The sequence below is a fragment of the Parambassis ranga genome, chromosome 2 (assembly GCF_900634625.1).
Source record: "Parambassis ranga chromosome 2, fParRan2.1, whole genome shotgun sequence".
Taxonomy (NCBI): domain Eukaryota; kingdom Metazoa; phylum Chordata; class Actinopteri; family Ambassidae; genus Parambassis; species Parambassis ranga.
Window position 1 is genome coordinate 18,958,056 of NC_041023.1, and position 16,637 is coordinate 18,974,692.

The following is a 16,637-nucleotide window of genomic DNA, read 5'->3' on the forward strand; positions in this document are numbered from 1 at the left end:
GCAATTATCAATGAATGGTGGCAACAATGCCATTTGTGGGCTGCACAAATAATTCTACACATATTTCATGCCATACATAAAAATAAAACCATATTATACATTGTAACATTCTGTGTAACAATTTAGTTACTTCTGAAGAGTGGATTTCGGCGGGACTTTAAGTCCAACACTCACTCTGCACAGCAATGGCAAAATGTAACTGGCCAAATTACGAGCTGATGTTAGCTGCCATATTACGCATTAACAAATCACAGACTACTCAATTGGTGAACATACTTAAAAATGATCAAATTGCATAGATGTGTCTAATATATTAATACTCATATGGGGCCACATTTACAGTTTCAACAGCTGAACATTCCTCATCATTATTATACATTTGAAATTTGGTTGGTGGTCCCTTAATGCTGCTACATTAGAGCCAAAACAACGGCCACTGAGGGTCAGAAGTGTACCATTTAACCCTTGTGAGTACAAGTCCTCAGACTGTCCTGTATGTTGCCACATTTAGTGATGCAAACACACTTAGGCATTTAAACCAGAAAGTGTAAGTATGGAATTATACATGGTTTGAGACAACATATACATGTTACAGGTAGCCTGGATTTCTAGTGATGAAATAAGTTGCAACTGCCTGCATTTTATTAAAATCAAACACGTATTAGCGAAGACGATGAGTATACAGTAGATACATTATCATGTGTTACGTGGGTGGCACAGCCAGGCTCTCTGTATGTTTGTTTTGCCTGCTCTCCCTTCTCCCCTCCCCCTCTGCTACAGGTTGGGATTGCCTGGCAGGATTACCTGTGCAGTCCAGGCCTGAGAGGGGCTAGATTCAACCACTCATTGCCCAGGAGCCAAGATAAAAAAAAGGACAGCATGAGGCTCGCTCTCGTCTTGGCTCTTGATGGAGGGTTTAGGTCTGCATGTTGTGAACTTTTTGATTTATGTGAATGTGGAGAGGAGGTGTGGACAGGTAAGCTGGGGTACCCCCTACATTTACTCACGTAGGACTCACTAGGTTTAGTGGTGGGTGCCACCCCCTGTATTAAGCCAATAGGCCTTTTTTTGGTTCTTGCTTTTTCTAGATGGTATAGAATCTAGTGGTATATTAGGCCTGGTTTTGTTGTAACTTGTGATTTTGTTTGGCACCACCTCCTTTGCCCACACCTCTCCCACACATTGTTTGGTCACCTTTTTTTAACCTTTAAGTTTAGGCTCTGGCTCCTCTTCCTTTCTCTGGTTGCTGTGTCCACCTCTACATGTCTCTCTAATGTCTCTTTGCAGAACATTTTTATACCTTAATTGTAAATGTTGCTCGACACATTATACTCTAAACTGAGAAGAGAGTTACACAAAGGCAAATGCATTGAAAGTGTCTATTAGGTGCTAAATCTTTGAGCATTGGTAGATGGACATCAACAGCAGACTTTATTCTCTAATACTGTTTTTGTAACCAAACAGGATCAACAGAATGTTGACAACAGTCAATCATGATAAGAGAGATTAAAAGACTTTACTCCACTTACCTGGAGAATAAATGCACATAATATTTCTAATAATACCACAGCAACATACTGAAGGTACAGTGGTGCGTATAGTGATACTTTGTTCAAGTCATGCCAGAAATTTTAAAGTATTTTACAAAGTGTGTATTTATATTTCTTAATGCTGCTTCCTTCAGCAGATTTAGCTCTAATTACAGGTATATTGTTACTATGGCTGACATCACAAGACTCCACAGTGTGCAGTGCAGTGTTGTTGTGTTTAGGGTTCTGTGGCCACAGTTTCTATTGGCTCCACCTGGGGTTCAGTGGGTGGGGTGGTGATGTCCTCCACCTCCTCTGAATCAGGTTTGGTAACAACTACAGCCACCTGTTGATACACAAAATATAGTTACATGTGCAAATGCAGAAATATCATAAGGTTCGACTGAATGAAAGATCCTCTGATTTGACTACACATGTAACTTTGGGATGAAATAAGAAAAGCAACAGCTACAAGAAAGGAATCAAAGGACACAATACATCTGCACAATAGTAGAACCCTAATTGAAGTGTGTTACCTGAGATGGCTCCACTGCAGCAGGAGCAGCCTGAACAGCTTGCGCAGCTGGAACAGGTGGAGGACGGGTTGGTGGATAAACAGGTCTGTGACTTGAAGCCTGCAAAACACACAAACACTTTTTCAGAGGAATCCACTTATTTGATTTGTAAAAAAGAAAAAAAAGTATCTAGTTCAAATGCACTGTAGCTGAGTGAGTTCACCTGAGAAAGTAACTGTTCTTCTATATACACCTCAACCCTAATTCAGCTAACCATCTCTTAAGATAAATCTGTTCATGTCACTGGCATTTTTCTAATGGTCTGCTAGTTGATTGTTTTTCATAGTATATGCAGACCCTGAGTCAATCATCCAGAAAAACCTGCAGCTGAGGATGTCAGTGGGTTTATTCTATTTAATATGTACTAACTGAATTAAATAAGTGTAATCTACGATCTTACTCAGTTTTCTGTGACTAATATTTCTGTTATATATAAAATTATATGTTAAATGAGTTCAGTTAAGACTGGGTGTACAATTTTACAACTGAACATGATTGTTGTTTTATGGTGAAGACAGACTACTTGGTTCTTTCATGATGTAGCCTATTACATTATTAAGTTAGGATTGTTCAAAAGCATCCTGTGTCAGAGTGACGCTGATCAATGCATTTCATCACCTTGGCTACCGTAATTTATTATGAGGATAAATAACTCTGAGAAGTCTGCAGCTGATCTAAAATGCCACAGAGAGAGTACTCACATAAGCTGAGCAAGATAGATCATATTTTTCCTATTTTAACTTCTCTTCATTGGCTCACTATAAACCTGAACAGACTTTAAAAATCTTATGCTTATATACAAGGTCCTTAGAAGCCACATTTTGCCATGCTTGCAGAACCTAATGGTACCATATATTCCCAATAGGACATCTTAAGCATACTTTTAAAGTTATTGACAAAAATAGTCTGTAACATATATGTTTGTGTATGTTATACACCTGTCGTTCTCCTCTCCTCTCCTTTTCATCCCCTCTATCCTAGCTGCCCCCCGCCCTCCCCTCCTCTTTGTGGTCCTTCAAAGTCAAGTTTTCTTCCTGTTAAAGGAGAGCTTGTCCTGAAATTGCTGCTTAAACTGCTTGCTTGGGGGTCAGGATCTGGGTTTCTACAAGCTTAGATATGATGGACTTTATACACTCAACAAAAATATAAACGCAACACTTTTGTTTTTGCTCCCATGTTTCATGAGATGGACTTGAAGATCTAAACTTCATTCCAGATACACAATATTACCATTCCTCTCAAACATTGTTCACAAATCTGTCTAAATGTGTGATAGTGAGCACTTCTGCTTTGCTGAGATAATCCATCCCACCTCACAGGTGTGCCACATCAAGATGCTGATCTGACATCATGATTAGTGCACAGGTGTACCTCACACTGCCCACAATAAAAGGCCACCCTGAAATGTGCATTTTGTTTCTGCTTTATTGGCGGTCTGGGGACTCAGAATCATATCTAAGCTTGTAGAAACCCAGAACCCAAATCATTTTCCCCCAGGATTTTAAAATCCTGGGGGAAAATGATTTTTTCACTACTGTTGATTAGAACTGAAGTTAATTAAAAGGTCTATGCAAAAAAATTTCAAAAAAATATTTATCTAATATATTTTTAAAACCGTTAAAGTTAGGGGACGTTTTTGTCCCCGAACAACACATTAGGGTAGTGTTTGCGAACAATGCATGAGGGTTAAGATGTCCTATTGGGAATATATGGTACCATTAGGTTCTGCAAGCATGGCAAAATGTGGCTTCTAAGGACCTTGTATATAAGCATAAGATTTTTAAAGTCTGTTCAGGTTTATAGTGAGCCAATGAAGAGAAGTTAAAATAGGAAAAATATGATCTATCTTGCTCAGCTTATGTGAGTACTCTCTCTGTGGCATTTTAGATCAGCTGCAGACTTCTCAGAGTTATTTATCCTCATAATAAATTACGGTAGTTTAGATCTTCAAGTCCATCTCATGAAACATGGGAGCAAAAACAGAAGTGTTGCGTTTATATTTTTGTTGAGTGTATTAACTGCTAATGCTAGAAGGTCACACACTTTTGCCACTTAGAGATATACAACATTGGATCGTTTTATTAAAAAATAAGTGACCAAGGGTAATATTTCCCTCTCATTTGTTTGATTATGGTGTCTTTGTGTACTTTCAGGCCTTGTGGAAAAATCTGTTGTTTTCAGTCATACTTATGCAGAAATACTGAAAAGCATTTAACTTTAATCACCTATATATAAATGCAAATTTGATTTTATGGGAACTTCAAGGAATCAAAGTTCACCTGGTTTCCACCGGCAGCTAGGACACTGAGCCCAAACAGCATGGCAGTGATGCAGATCAAGAGCTCTAGCACCAGGAAGATCACCAGTGTCCCCAGAATTCCATCGATCAACAGCTAAACAGAGAAATCAAGAGCACATATGATCAGAAAGCAATTACTTTTGTTCAGGACAATGATGATTACATAAAATACAGTAATATATCTCCTGACATCTTTTCTATTAGTGGAAGACATTTGTGTCTTCTACATGCACTCTATAAAGTGTTAGGTACAAGAATAGGCAGTCACTTACTGTACACTTTTGCTCGATCAGCCTGGTGCATTTCCTGAAACAATTTTGCTGCAGTGGACAGTAAAGACAAAGACACATGGACTCTGCTTTTTAACATGTAGTGTCAACTATTAATTTATGTAGGAGCCTACATTGTATGTAGGCTCTGTGTGCTACAGTAAGTAATACTACATAGTCTACTTCCCTTACAGCAGAAATATATTCATACATTTTAATTAATGTATCATTTTATTCTTTGATGTGTTTCTAGAAATAGCTTCCAGCGCTGGATCTGTGGTCAAGGGTCTGTCATGCAGAAAATGCACTTTATTCTGTAGGAATTCTGCTGTTAATCATTTCTGAAGAGCAAAACTGACTGCTAGAAAACTAATTAAATTAAAAAATTAAAAGCTACAATGTCCATCTCATTCCATATTATCCCTTACTCTAACTGTGTGGTGTTGCACTAGATTGTAGGGTTAGTAGGGTTAGAGCTGAGTGGCAACATTTTTGATACTAGAAATATACTGTACCTTTAAAATATTAGCCAGTAGCCCAGTTTAATGCCAATTAATTCGGTTTAATTAAGTTCATTGTCTTTTAATTCATATCTGTAAAATAGCATTTTTTGTAGGTGAAGTGTCATGGTGAAAATAAAATAGTTCAACTTTCTCATTGCCAGTGGCAAAAACATTCTAACCGCTTTTGATTCGATGGTGCAATATCGCCTGCAAATGGCAGGAGATCAGCATGAGATCAGCATGAGTCGCTCATGATGAAGTGGGCTTTCCTTCTATATCTCTCTTTGAAAATGTTTTTAATGGAGAGGAGTGGGATCCTGATGACAGGATTCTTCCTGTCAGACACACAGCAACTGCTGAGCCAGGAAATGCTGCAGGTCATCAGGACACCCTCTGCACAGTGAAAGGTGGTGAAAATGGGGGTGGCTTCAGTCTCCTACGTTAAGAGCTGATTTTTTTCACCATCTTGTGGATTCTGTTGCTGCTTGAGATTCTGTTGTGCCACAGCACAGTGTACAGAGGCCATAAGAGCCAAAAACCAACCAACTAGTAAAACCAGTGATCTGTTGTCTCATGTGAAAAGGCTAACCTCTCAACTCCTCTTCATAGCCTCTGCCAAATCACCTGTCCATACCCCAACCTAGATCAAGCCATGAGTAAAGGGGTAAAACTCAAACTAAAGCTTAAGGCTCAAACTCAGCAGCCAATTATTAAATTCCACATTGTAGCAGCTGAAGCAGGCTATGATGGAAAGGCCTTGATTGGAGTTGGATTGGACTCAGTGAACAGTTACCCTAGCCATCAAGCTCAACAACCAATTGCCAGAGCGCCAACTTATGGCCATGCACAGCTCCCTTGGCCAGCTTCCCCACAAGTCACTCACTGTACCTCAATCTGCACCACCATCAACCCCTCCAGTTACCTGCAGGCAGTCAGATCCATGCAGGTAGGTTTAAATCATCTTACCCCAGGAGAAAGAAAGCATGGGGCAGGCTCATCAGTAAACTGGTAGCAACTGCTGAGCTTTACTGCGTAGGCCTTAGTAAATAATGTTTATTGTGACTTTGATCAATTTGTTTTTATCTGTCTAGACCAGGGGTGTCCAAACTTTTTTTGGGGAGGGCCAGATTTGATAATGCAAAAGTCTCTGAGGGCCAACAGTCCCTGATGACATTATTTTAACAATAAAAGATGTGTATGCTGTAATTACTTCAACATTTTAGGTGAACAGACTAGAACATGTTATCTGAATTTACAGCACAAATTTAAAACATTTAGAAACTGTGTGATTGTGATAACTGAGCAACAGGCAAGGTACTGACACCACTGTGAAGGTGAGATCTGATCATATATGGCAGGTCTGGTTTAAGAGCATAGACTGTTATAGGTGGGAGTCATTTAGTGCTGATCTCAAGCAGGTTTTAGTCAATTTAATGTAATGTTTACACAGGTTTGCAGTGCATGCAAACGTAAAAACGTAATGACGTGCCTTACAACAGATGCGTACTGAATTACGGAGTCATTTTGAGAGAAGTGCTACAACTCATACACTGTGTACAGCTGGCAGTTTAACTTAAGAATGTTAACAAAGATGGACTGCTCATTGCTACATCAATAAAACATCACAGTTTATAACAGTCTGCTCCAACTAATTCACGTTTTACAAATGTTTGCATTTCTGGAGAGTTGCTTTTATCCAGCATCAGTAAAAAGGCACAGACAGGTGCTGGTCGCGGACGCAGCATTCGCTATCACATTAAAGCTGTTTTGAAGAACTTCACTTGTAGAGCACAGACACTCTCTGATAGCAGGTTGTATGCATAAGCATGTTTAGTCTCATGATGAATTGTGTCAAAGTGCTGAACCAGTGTTTTGCACCTTCAGAACCCTCTGCTGTAACCCTTTGCTATTAGTATAATTGTATTTCATTGTTCCTGTTCCTGTTTGTAGTTGTGTCTCGTGTTTCCTGTTTTATTTTGAAAGTTCATGTTCCCTCTTGTATTCTAGTGTTTTACTTCCTTGTGTTTTGCCTTCTTCAGGATTGCTTGCTTGGATTGTTCAGTTGTTTTTTTCCTTTAAACTTTTTTGTTTGTACTATGTGATTTTTCTGGACTGTGTGTTGAAGGACTTGCCAGGACTGGCTTTTTATTTATTAAAAGGCGCACCTTTTGTTCCACCAACCTTGTTGTCTGCATTTGGGTACTGTAAAACTGCTTCACACAACATAATCGACTGACCAGTATCTTTTTGTTTGGAAAGAAATGGTCAGGCAGGTCGCGCTGTCCGACATGGTCTCACTGGACTTTTTTAACTCCTTCCCCAGACAGACAAATCCAGTAGGGCCTCTGCTCCCTAAGGCAGGAGTATCTGCGAGTGCTTGGTGAGATGGAGGAGGGCATGCAGGTTCTGCGCTTCCTCGCCAGCTAAAGACAGTGTTGGTGAGGCCTGTGTCTGATCCAACTGGGCTGACCGTGTGTGTTCCTGAACACACTGGTGTTGCTGCAGTTTCTGTGAGGACAGCTGGATTCTCCGTTTCTGTCCTCGGACCAGCCGGTACAGGCTCAGATAAGGAACGTCAACACCAGTCTTAGTTCCAGCCAGAAGTAGCTGACCAGAGCCAGCTGGTTTTTCCGCCCCCTCTCAACCTTCTTCACTTGTTCCTGTACTAGTTGGTGGTCTGATGGATTCTGCAGAGCCAGCTGGGTTATTCTCCGCTGTTCCTGAGCCAATCAGTGGTCCGATGGATTTTAGCAAGCTGGCTGGGGTCCTCTCTTGTTCCTGAGCCAGTCACTGGTCCTGTGAAGTTTACGGAGTTTGCCAAACTCTCTTCTTCTGTTACTGAACCAGCCGGTGGTCCTGAGATCCTCGTGTTAGGTCCTCCCATGTGTGTTTGTAGTTGTGTCTCGTGTTTCCTGTTTTAATTTGAAAGTCCTCTTGTATTCCTGTGTGTTCTACTTCCTTGTGTTTTTTCTCCATTAGGATGTCTTGCCCCACCCTAATGTGTCCTACCTGTGTCTTGTAATCCTCCTGCATTTAAGTCCTGTGCTCCCCTTTGTTCTCGTCATTCCCCGGTGTGTAATACTCCTCTGTCCTTTTGTCCGCTCTGTGTTTCACCCGTTTCTCACCTTTAGTTCCACCAACCTTGTCTGCGATGGGTCTCGTTAAAACTGCTTCACACAACAGTTTGTTAGAAAACTCTTTGTAAAAGTTGAGAAATGAGTTTGATGTGCAAACCGTGAGCTTCTTGGGTTACATATTTGAGCCAGACAAGATCAGGACAGACCCAGAAAATATCAGAGCAGTCCAGCAGTGGCACCAGCCCACCACTAGATGGCAATTGCAACAATTGCAACTTTGCAAACATCTACAGTCGTTTCATTTCAAACTATAGTCTAGCCTTGGCACTACACTAAGGCCCCATTAACACTGGAGAAAGTCAAATCCAGCTAGAGTAGGATTGAATCTAGATAGCCTTCAAGCTGGATATGTTCAGACCTATTTTCAAATCTGGCTATCACACACACGTGTCCACGCTCAATTTGGCTTAATCCGGCTTGTTTGCTGTCCTCCAAACTGCTAAGTGGCTCCTCGTAATATACAGAGTCTGCTCAGGCCGTGGTAGGACTGTGTGTGCGTCATGTGTTTTTTTTGTCCTGTGTCAAGCAGAAAAAGCCTTCAATGAACTCGAGGGGTGGTTCACCAGCACAACAATTCTATTACAACCCGATCCTTCTAGACAGTTCTTAGTAAAGTTTCTGGCAGTAAAGGCTGCCCTGGAGGAGTGGAAACATTGGTTAAAGAGGGCAGAACATCCATTCCTGGTTTGGACAAATCACATATCCTCTCCTCCTTTCAGACCAACAAGAAATAACACTCCCACCAGGCACACTGGCACTTGGAATCAAGAATATAAAACCAGATGTTCTTCTGTCAGTTCTCTTCCTTGGACTCAATTACTGGACATCATCAATGATCCCTTGTATGTGGTCGCAGCTGTATACTGGGAAATAGAATCCTGCCAATCAGGAGCCCGCCAAGCCCTCCACCTCTTTAGGGGGCGCTTCTGGTGGCTGACCATGGAGAAAGACATCCAGAAGTTTGTTGCTGCCCGGTCAGTCTCCTTCTGTGGTAAGGCTACTCACTGCCCGCCAGCTGGACAACTTCCTCTGCCTGTACCTACTCAACCCTGGTCCCACATCACTCTCGATTTCATCACAGGACTAGCCATGTCTGAAGGTAACACAGTCATACTCACCATAATGGACACATTCTCCAAGTGGTGCACTGTGCTTTTGCCAATACTCCCTTCAGCCCTAGTTTAGAATGTGTCTCTGTGGGATTCCCTGTCACACTGTGTCAGATAAGGGGCCACAGTTCACCACCAATTCACCAACAGGCAGACTGAGTGGGCCAACCAGCACCTGGAGGCCACCGTGAGGTGCATTGCTGCCTCTAACCAGATGTCTTAATGTTCACATCTTCCCTGGATTCAGTACGTCCACAATTCCCAGACAAGCGCCACCCGAGGTATACCTACTTCGAGGCCTCTGTTAGATACAGTGAGGAAAATAGGTATTTGAACACCCTGCTATTTTGCAAGTTCTCCCACTTAGAAATCACGGAGGGGTCTGAAATTTTCATCGTAGGTGCATGTCCATGGTGAGAGACATAATCTAAAAAAATATCCAGAAATCACAATGTATGATTTTTTTGTATGATACAGCTGCAAATAAGTATTTGAACACCTGAGAAAATCAATGTTAATATTTGGTACAGTAGCCTTTGTTTGCAGAGGTCAAACAGTTCCTGTGGTTTTTCACCAGGTTTGCACACACTGCAGGAGGGATTTTTTCCCCACTCCTCCACTGGCTTACCATGCCAGAACCTCGATATGCTTCTTACAGAGCCACTCCTTCAGTTATTCTGGCTGTGTGCTACGGGTCATTGTCATGTTGTTTGGCCTACTTAGCTTACTCTCTTCCTGGTTTTCGTTGCCAAAACATATTGTGGTTATCCCTTGCGTTCCAGCCTTGTTTCTCTCAGACTGCCTTCGTCTCGGACTCTCTTCCCTTTGGTAGCTCCCTCCCGGTACCTCTGCCTTGTGGACTACCTTCTGGTTGTTGTGGTGTTCATGGATTGCTTTCCTGTGTATCTGTTAATTTTTGAGATTTCTCCGTATCTATATCTGTTGTAATGTGAGAACTGTTTTAAGTTGTTCCATTGTTTAATGGAAGGGAAATGTAGATATATTCAGATAACTAACTACTGTACATTGTTGATGAAGGTTCTCAGTCATTCAAGTCCTTGTCATTCAGAAGATTGAAGCAAGGTGACAGGACTTGTAGAATTTTCTTGGAGATGTTTTGCTGCTCCATGCAGTCATCAACCTTCTGAACTTACTACATTGGTTTCTTTAACGTGATGAAATGCTCACAATGTATCCCTGTGCAGAGGGCTCCCTCCCTCTCTAGCTCTGTAATTTGTCCATAAACACATGTGCTAATACTAAAACAAATTAATAATAATCCATCAAATAATATTATTATTTAGCACCACTGGGAGACGTGCTCATCCTACAAAATCTGTAGAAGCTCAATTTAAGAAAATGTCAAAATAATAAACATACACAACAGGTGGCCAACTGGTGTGTATGACTACTGTACAATTTCTTTTCATATCTACATACCATTTTCTGGTCCGATTATACCATAAAATGGTTTCTTTTGGAATATATATTTTATGAGCTGCCAACATTGTTTCAGTCTTGCACCAGGCAAGACCTATTTAATCCAAAGACAAACTAAGTGACATAGTTGTAATAGTGTACATTTGTATAGGACAAACTATTCGATTATATTGCAAATGTAATTCTACAGATGTTACAAAAAGATTTTAACACAACTTCACATAGAGACATAGAGCATGTGGTCAGAGAGGTAGCTACTGATATGGCTCTGCTGTTTTTTTATTATTAAAGCTTAAATCAAACTCTTTTATATAATACTCTGGCTTCTGTGTGTTGATTTTAAAGACAATACCACAGCATGTAGCTCCAGCCTCCGACAGTGTTCACAATGGTAGGAGTCCTGGCGGTAGGGGAGGTGTTTGGACATCAGTCCCAGGGCAGCTGTGGCAAGTGCTGCACTGATAAGATGCAGGATCAGGACACATTTCACCTGCAACATGCAACGGTAGATTTGTTTATTTGGCTTTATTTGTGAAGTAACATGATATTGTCAAGGAACCGGCACAATCCCATTTGCAATAATACAAATGTAAACACTGACATATATATATATATATATATATATATATATATATATATATATATATATATATATATATATATATATATATATATATATATATATATATATATACATTTTAAATTGGATGGCAGCAACATATTTCTTATTTTAACACACTATACACTTAGGAATCGAAAAGACCAGTTCCAGCAGTAGTTTGGAAAGGTTACTATTCTCTGTTTGTTTTTCTTTGTCATATCTTCATTACATCTTTCATACAGCACCAATTTAAGAAAGTGAACAAATAAACGTGCATTAAACCCATGTGTTAATAGCCCATTATGTGATGTAAAAGATTTTCCCTGTCTTCTTCAATTGCTTGAGGACTGTTGCCTTTCCATGAAAATCTGTGAGAAGTGACATTTATCCTAGCTAGACACTCACTATAGTACCTGTTAAGCATGTGAAAACTGATTTAGATTGTAGTAAACAAACTTACCCAAAACAGAGAAGGTTTCCTCCCACTGTGAACCAACACTGAACCAGACAAGGTCACCTGGTGCAAATATAATACATACAGCATTTACAGACAGCTTGTATATTATAATATATTATATTCATTTTTTGTGGTACAATGAAAAGGTCGAACGCCTTCTCCAAATCCACAAAACACATGTCGCCCAACCAGTCCACATGTGTTTTGTGGATTTGGAGAAGGCGTTCGACCGTGTCCCTCGCGGCATCTTGTGGGAGGTGCTATGGGAGTATGGGGTCCGGGGCCCTCTGCTGAGGGCTGTTAGGTCCCTGTATGGCCGGAGCAGGAGTTTGGTTCGCATTGCCGGCAGTAAGTCAGACCTGTTCCCGGTGCATGTTGGACTCCGGCAGGGCTGCCCTTTGTCACCGGTTCTGTTCATCATTTTTATGGACAGAATTTCTAGGCGCAGCAAGGGACCGGAGGGGATCTGGTTCGGGAACCATAGGATTTCATCTCTGCTTTTTGCAGATGATGTTGTCCTGTTGGCTTCATCGAGCCGGGACCTCCAGTGTGCACTGGGACGGTTTGCAGCTGAGTGTGAAGCAGCTGGGATGAGAATCAGCGCCTCCAAGTCTGAGGCCATGGTTCTCGACCGGAAAAAGGTAGTTTGTCCTCTCTGGGTGGGAGGACAGCTCCTGCCCCAAGTGGAGGAGTTTGTGTATCTCGGGGTCTCGTTCACGAGTGAGGGAAAAATGGAGCGGGAGATTGACAGACGGATCGGTGCAGCTTCCGCAGTAATGCGGTCGCTGTACCGGTCTGTTGTGGTGAAGAAGGAGCTGAGCCGGAAGGTGAAGCTCTCGATTTACCGGTCAATCTACGTTCCTACCCTCACCTATGGTCATGAGCTCTGGGTAGTGACCGAAAGAATGAGATCGCGAATACAGGCGTAGGGTGGCTGGGCGCTCCCTTAGAGATAGGGTGAGAAGCTCAGTCACCCAAGAGGAGCTCGGAGTAGAGCCGCTGCTCCTCCACATCGAGAGGAGCCAGCTGAGGTGGCTCGGGCATCTGGTTCGGATGCCTCCTGGACGCCTCCCTGGGGAGGTGTTCCGGGTATGTCCCACTGGGAGGAGGCCCCGGGGAAGACCCAGGATGCGGTAGAGAGACTATGTCTCTCGGCTGGCCTGGGAATGCCTCGGGATTCCCCCAGAGGAGCTGGAGGAAGTGTCTGGTGAGAGGAAAGTCTGGGTGTCCCTGCTTAGACTGCTGCCCCCGCGACCCGGCCCCGGATAAGCGGTTGAAGATGGATAGATGGATGAAAAGGTGATGTGACCAGACTGACCTGTATGACAACAATCAAGAAAAGAGCTATATCTCCTGTAAAGTGGACCTCATGGATCTGGAGCACTGAAGCACTCAAACAAAGAATCAAAGCCCCAATGACAATCTGGATTGCCTGGAGAATGACATAAAGACCATGAGCAACAAGTGATTAGCAGGTACATATACTTACATACATAATATATAATTTTGTTTATGAATGCTTCTGCTCACCCCCAGAGTCTTGGGCTCCATCTTAAGGTAAGACTGTAGTTGGCCAACAGAAAGAGCCCCTGTCGCAGGCATTGGCTCTTTGTCATCATGAGACATCCTTTCAACAGAACAGATAATAAAAACCATGTTGAAAATGATTCAGCCAAATACAAAGAGTAGAGTTAAAAGTCTGCACGATAAAAAAATGGAAAGCTATCTTGATGAGACTACTGTTTCGAATATAAGAAAAAAGATGGTATTGATTTCCCTCTGTCCTGTCATCCTGGCTCCTCCTTACTGAAGAATTTGTGTTGTACCTCGTCGATCTCCAACTGTAACAAGAGTTGTTGTTCGCAGATATTGTAACATTGAAGTACTAGTTTAGCTTTTTATGGAAGTGTTGGTGTTGATCTTATTCATTGTCCATTTTGCCTAGCTCTGATATTCCAGTAGCCTTGTCATCAAAAAATACTACAGGTGGCACCTGAGGTCCTGCCTGGTGTGTGTGGTGCTACCTGGGGTCCTGACTCTAGCCTCTGCTGATCTAGTACTTAGAAACTGTTCTTGTGCTCTCACCAATAGAGGTAGCATAAGGCGGTGTCTACAACCCACAGAACTTGCTCAGGTAGTGCAGCTCATCCAGGATTGCACATCAATGAGAGCTGTGGCAAGAAGGTTTGCTGTGTCTGTCAGCACAGTGTCCAGAGCATGAAGGAGATACCAGGAGACAGGCCAGTACACCCGGAGATGTGGAGGGGGGCAACAACCCAGCAGCAGCACCGCTACCTCGTCCTAGAGTTCTCTTTAGAGATAATCGGAAGTCTTGTTGGGGAAAACTCATTAGGGTAAGGATATGTGTGTGGGGAGGTATATTAGAAAGCCAACCCCCCTGACAACCCAGGGTCATGTTTCTTACTATAGACTGCTGTCATGTATGACACAGAATGCACACAGTTACCTATGTTATTAACCTTTTTAATGACTGATTCCACCTGTCTTTATAACTGCTAACGAGCCCCTAATGAGCCAATCAAAACAGTTTTGTGCTGCAACCTGTCATCTACAACTCCCTACAGGTCTTGAAATAAATGTGATTAAAAGGGTGCCCAAATTTATGCACATGCCTATTTTTGCTTAAATGCACATAAAAATGTTTCAGTTAGACCAATAAAAATGATTTCACACTGTAATGTTTCTGTTGCCATAAGGTATAACATTATGTTAAAATGAAGCTGCTGCTTCAAAACCTCAGCAGGTGACAAACTGATGCAGTGATTTTCCTAAGGGGTGCCCAAACTTTTGCATAAGACATAGGCTGGTATGAAAAGGCAATGTTTACAGTGGGGCTTCAAGTGAGAGCTTTCATGCTCCTGAATGGAAATGACCTGGATGACTGAGGATCTTCATCGAAGATGTGTTCAATGGGGCTTATGTGTTGCACCTGTAGACTGACGTGTTTACTGTATGTGTTCAGATTGTGTAAACTGAGGTAATTTTCTAACAAATTTAAATTTCAAATAATTCAATTCATTTGTAACTTTGTTTCCACTTTTTTTAAATTAAAAACAAGCAAGAAATGAGAAGCACTTTAATTACTGTGATCTAACAAAGGTCAAAGGCAAATATTTAACATTAATGCTGTTTACATTGCTTGGAATTGGAATGAAGTATACATCTATTGAGTATTTTAACATAAGCTGCTTGAATGTGTTGAATTAAAACCCCAAAAAATGCAGTGGGTCTATCAGCAAATTATAGACAGATATTCAACCCTCCATTCATCTCCAAAATATTTGAAAAGGCAGTTGTCAGTCAGTCATGTAACCAGCCAGGGTTCAAAGTCCACCACAAAACAGAAATAGCACTGGTCTACATGGGATACATAGGACTAGATGATCTGATAACATTCTCTCTCTGGATGGCATTACTTTGGCCTCCAGTACGACTGTGAGGAACATCCTGACAGGATATGTGCTTTACCCAGCCCATTAAACAGATCTCTAAGACCTCCTTTCATCTTCATGACATTGCAATAATCAGGAGCATCAGAATCAGAATAAAAAAGAAACTTTATTAATCCCAGGGGGAAATCCTGTCCAGCATAGATTATTTTATGTTTCAAACATCAGGTGTAGGCTGAAGAGAGGCAGCTAGCAGCTGGATATGCCCACAGGCCTTGAATTTAACACTAAATGATTTAAATGTCTGTATCTTTTCAGCTTCACATACCATTTAAGCCTCAACGAATCAAAAATGAATTAATGTTTTTATTCAACTTTTTTCACATTCTTCATATCTTCAAATATTCGAAATGTTTTCCATTTCTACATGAACATTCTGCCTGTGCACCCTTTAAGCTACAGATAGATTCACCCTTAAAACATTCACATTTACAAAGCTTAAAGTTATTGAACATCTTTTTAGCAAGTCAGTTCAGATTGCAGCACTTGCAGAGCAAATCATTAAGTGTTAGTGGTTTTCTGCTTTTTTCTACATTACACTACATTTGCAATCAGAAAACATCCACTTTGACAGTGATGGTATTTATCTGTTGTCAGCTAGGGCTCCCTGTCCTGGCCTGCAAACTTGTTTTCAATATCTATATTCAAACACAGCCGACAGCAGAGTCAGCACAACCAAGGATTCCCTACTTCTCTGAAGGACATGCAGGAGACAGGACCAGCAGCACACGATCCACTGCGCAGGTTTTTTTTTGCCTCATCACTATATTCCTCCGCGATGTTCTCAATAACATACAATATAATTCACTTAATATCTTACCTCAGCTGTTATATCGCCTGTTTTCCAACGTGACAAATAGAAGTAAAGCAGTCGGGCTTGCTGTCCCTGTGGCGTGAGGCGATGCAGGCTGCAGATGGGCGTGTTCGGCGGCCGGCTTTCACTGCAGCACACTGATGCTGCGACTTTTTTTAGACTGTCTGATGCAGTTCACATGCACTACCACAGCGGAGGCGAGCCTTCAGGCGGCCCAGTCCCGTCAAAACGTAGGCTGCTGTGTGTGACAGACACAGAAGAGCTCTAAGCAGTTATTTTGCTATTCCGCTTTCCCCCACCCATTTCATCTCATTATATTTCGTATACTTTTAGCATCAGTTTTGTTTTTAAAATGTAAATGTAGTTTGAGTAACACTCAAAGGAAAACAGACATGTAACTGCAAGAGTGTATTCAACAAACACATAAGCAAAGT

The 16,637-nt window shown here is 41.6% G+C and overlaps 1 protein-coding gene across 2 annotated transcripts; it reads right to left on the reverse strand.

Annotated features, from left to right (window-relative positions):
- Window positions 1–43: 43 nt before the first annotated feature.
- Window positions 44–16,564, reverse strand: LOC114431508 (uncharacterized). 2 transcript variants are annotated; one of them, XM_028399054.1, is made up of 9 exons: window positions 16,210–16,564; window positions 13,450–13,546; window positions 13,238–13,351; window positions 11,923–11,979; window positions 11,214–11,351; window positions 4,676–4,723; window positions 4,384–4,497; window positions 2,066–2,164; window positions 44–1,875 (listed from the first exon to the last, which is right to left on the reverse strand). In XM_028399054.1, the coding sequence occupies exons 2-9, from the start codon at window positions 13,543–13,545 to the stop codon at window positions 1,768–1,770; spliced, it is 774 nt and encodes a 257-aa protein (XP_028254855.1). In that variant the 5' UTR covers window position 13,546; window positions 16,210–16,564; the 3' UTR covers window positions 44–1,767. The 2 variants fall into 2 exon arrangements, with proteins under 2 accessions (XP_028254855.1, XP_028254856.1); XM_028399055.1 differs by lacking the exon at window positions 4,676–4,723.
- Between the last annotated feature and the right edge of the window lie 73 nt (window positions 16,565–16,637).

Excerpts from the sequence above, each read along its gene's own strand:
- LOC114431508 (XM_028399054.1), bottom strand. The coding sequence starts at position 13,545 with ATGTCTCATGATGACAAAGAGCCAATGCCTGCGACAGGGGCTCTTTCT. Across the intron at positions 4,724-11,213 it reads GGCTGGAGCTACATGCTGTG|CAAAATTGTTTCAGGAAATG; the intron begins GTATTGTCTTTA and ends TGTCCACTGCAG. Across the intron at positions 2,165-4,383 it reads TAGCTGCCGGTGGAAACCAG|GCTTCAAGTCACAGACCTGT; the intron begins GTGAACTTTGAT and ends TGTGTTTTGCAG.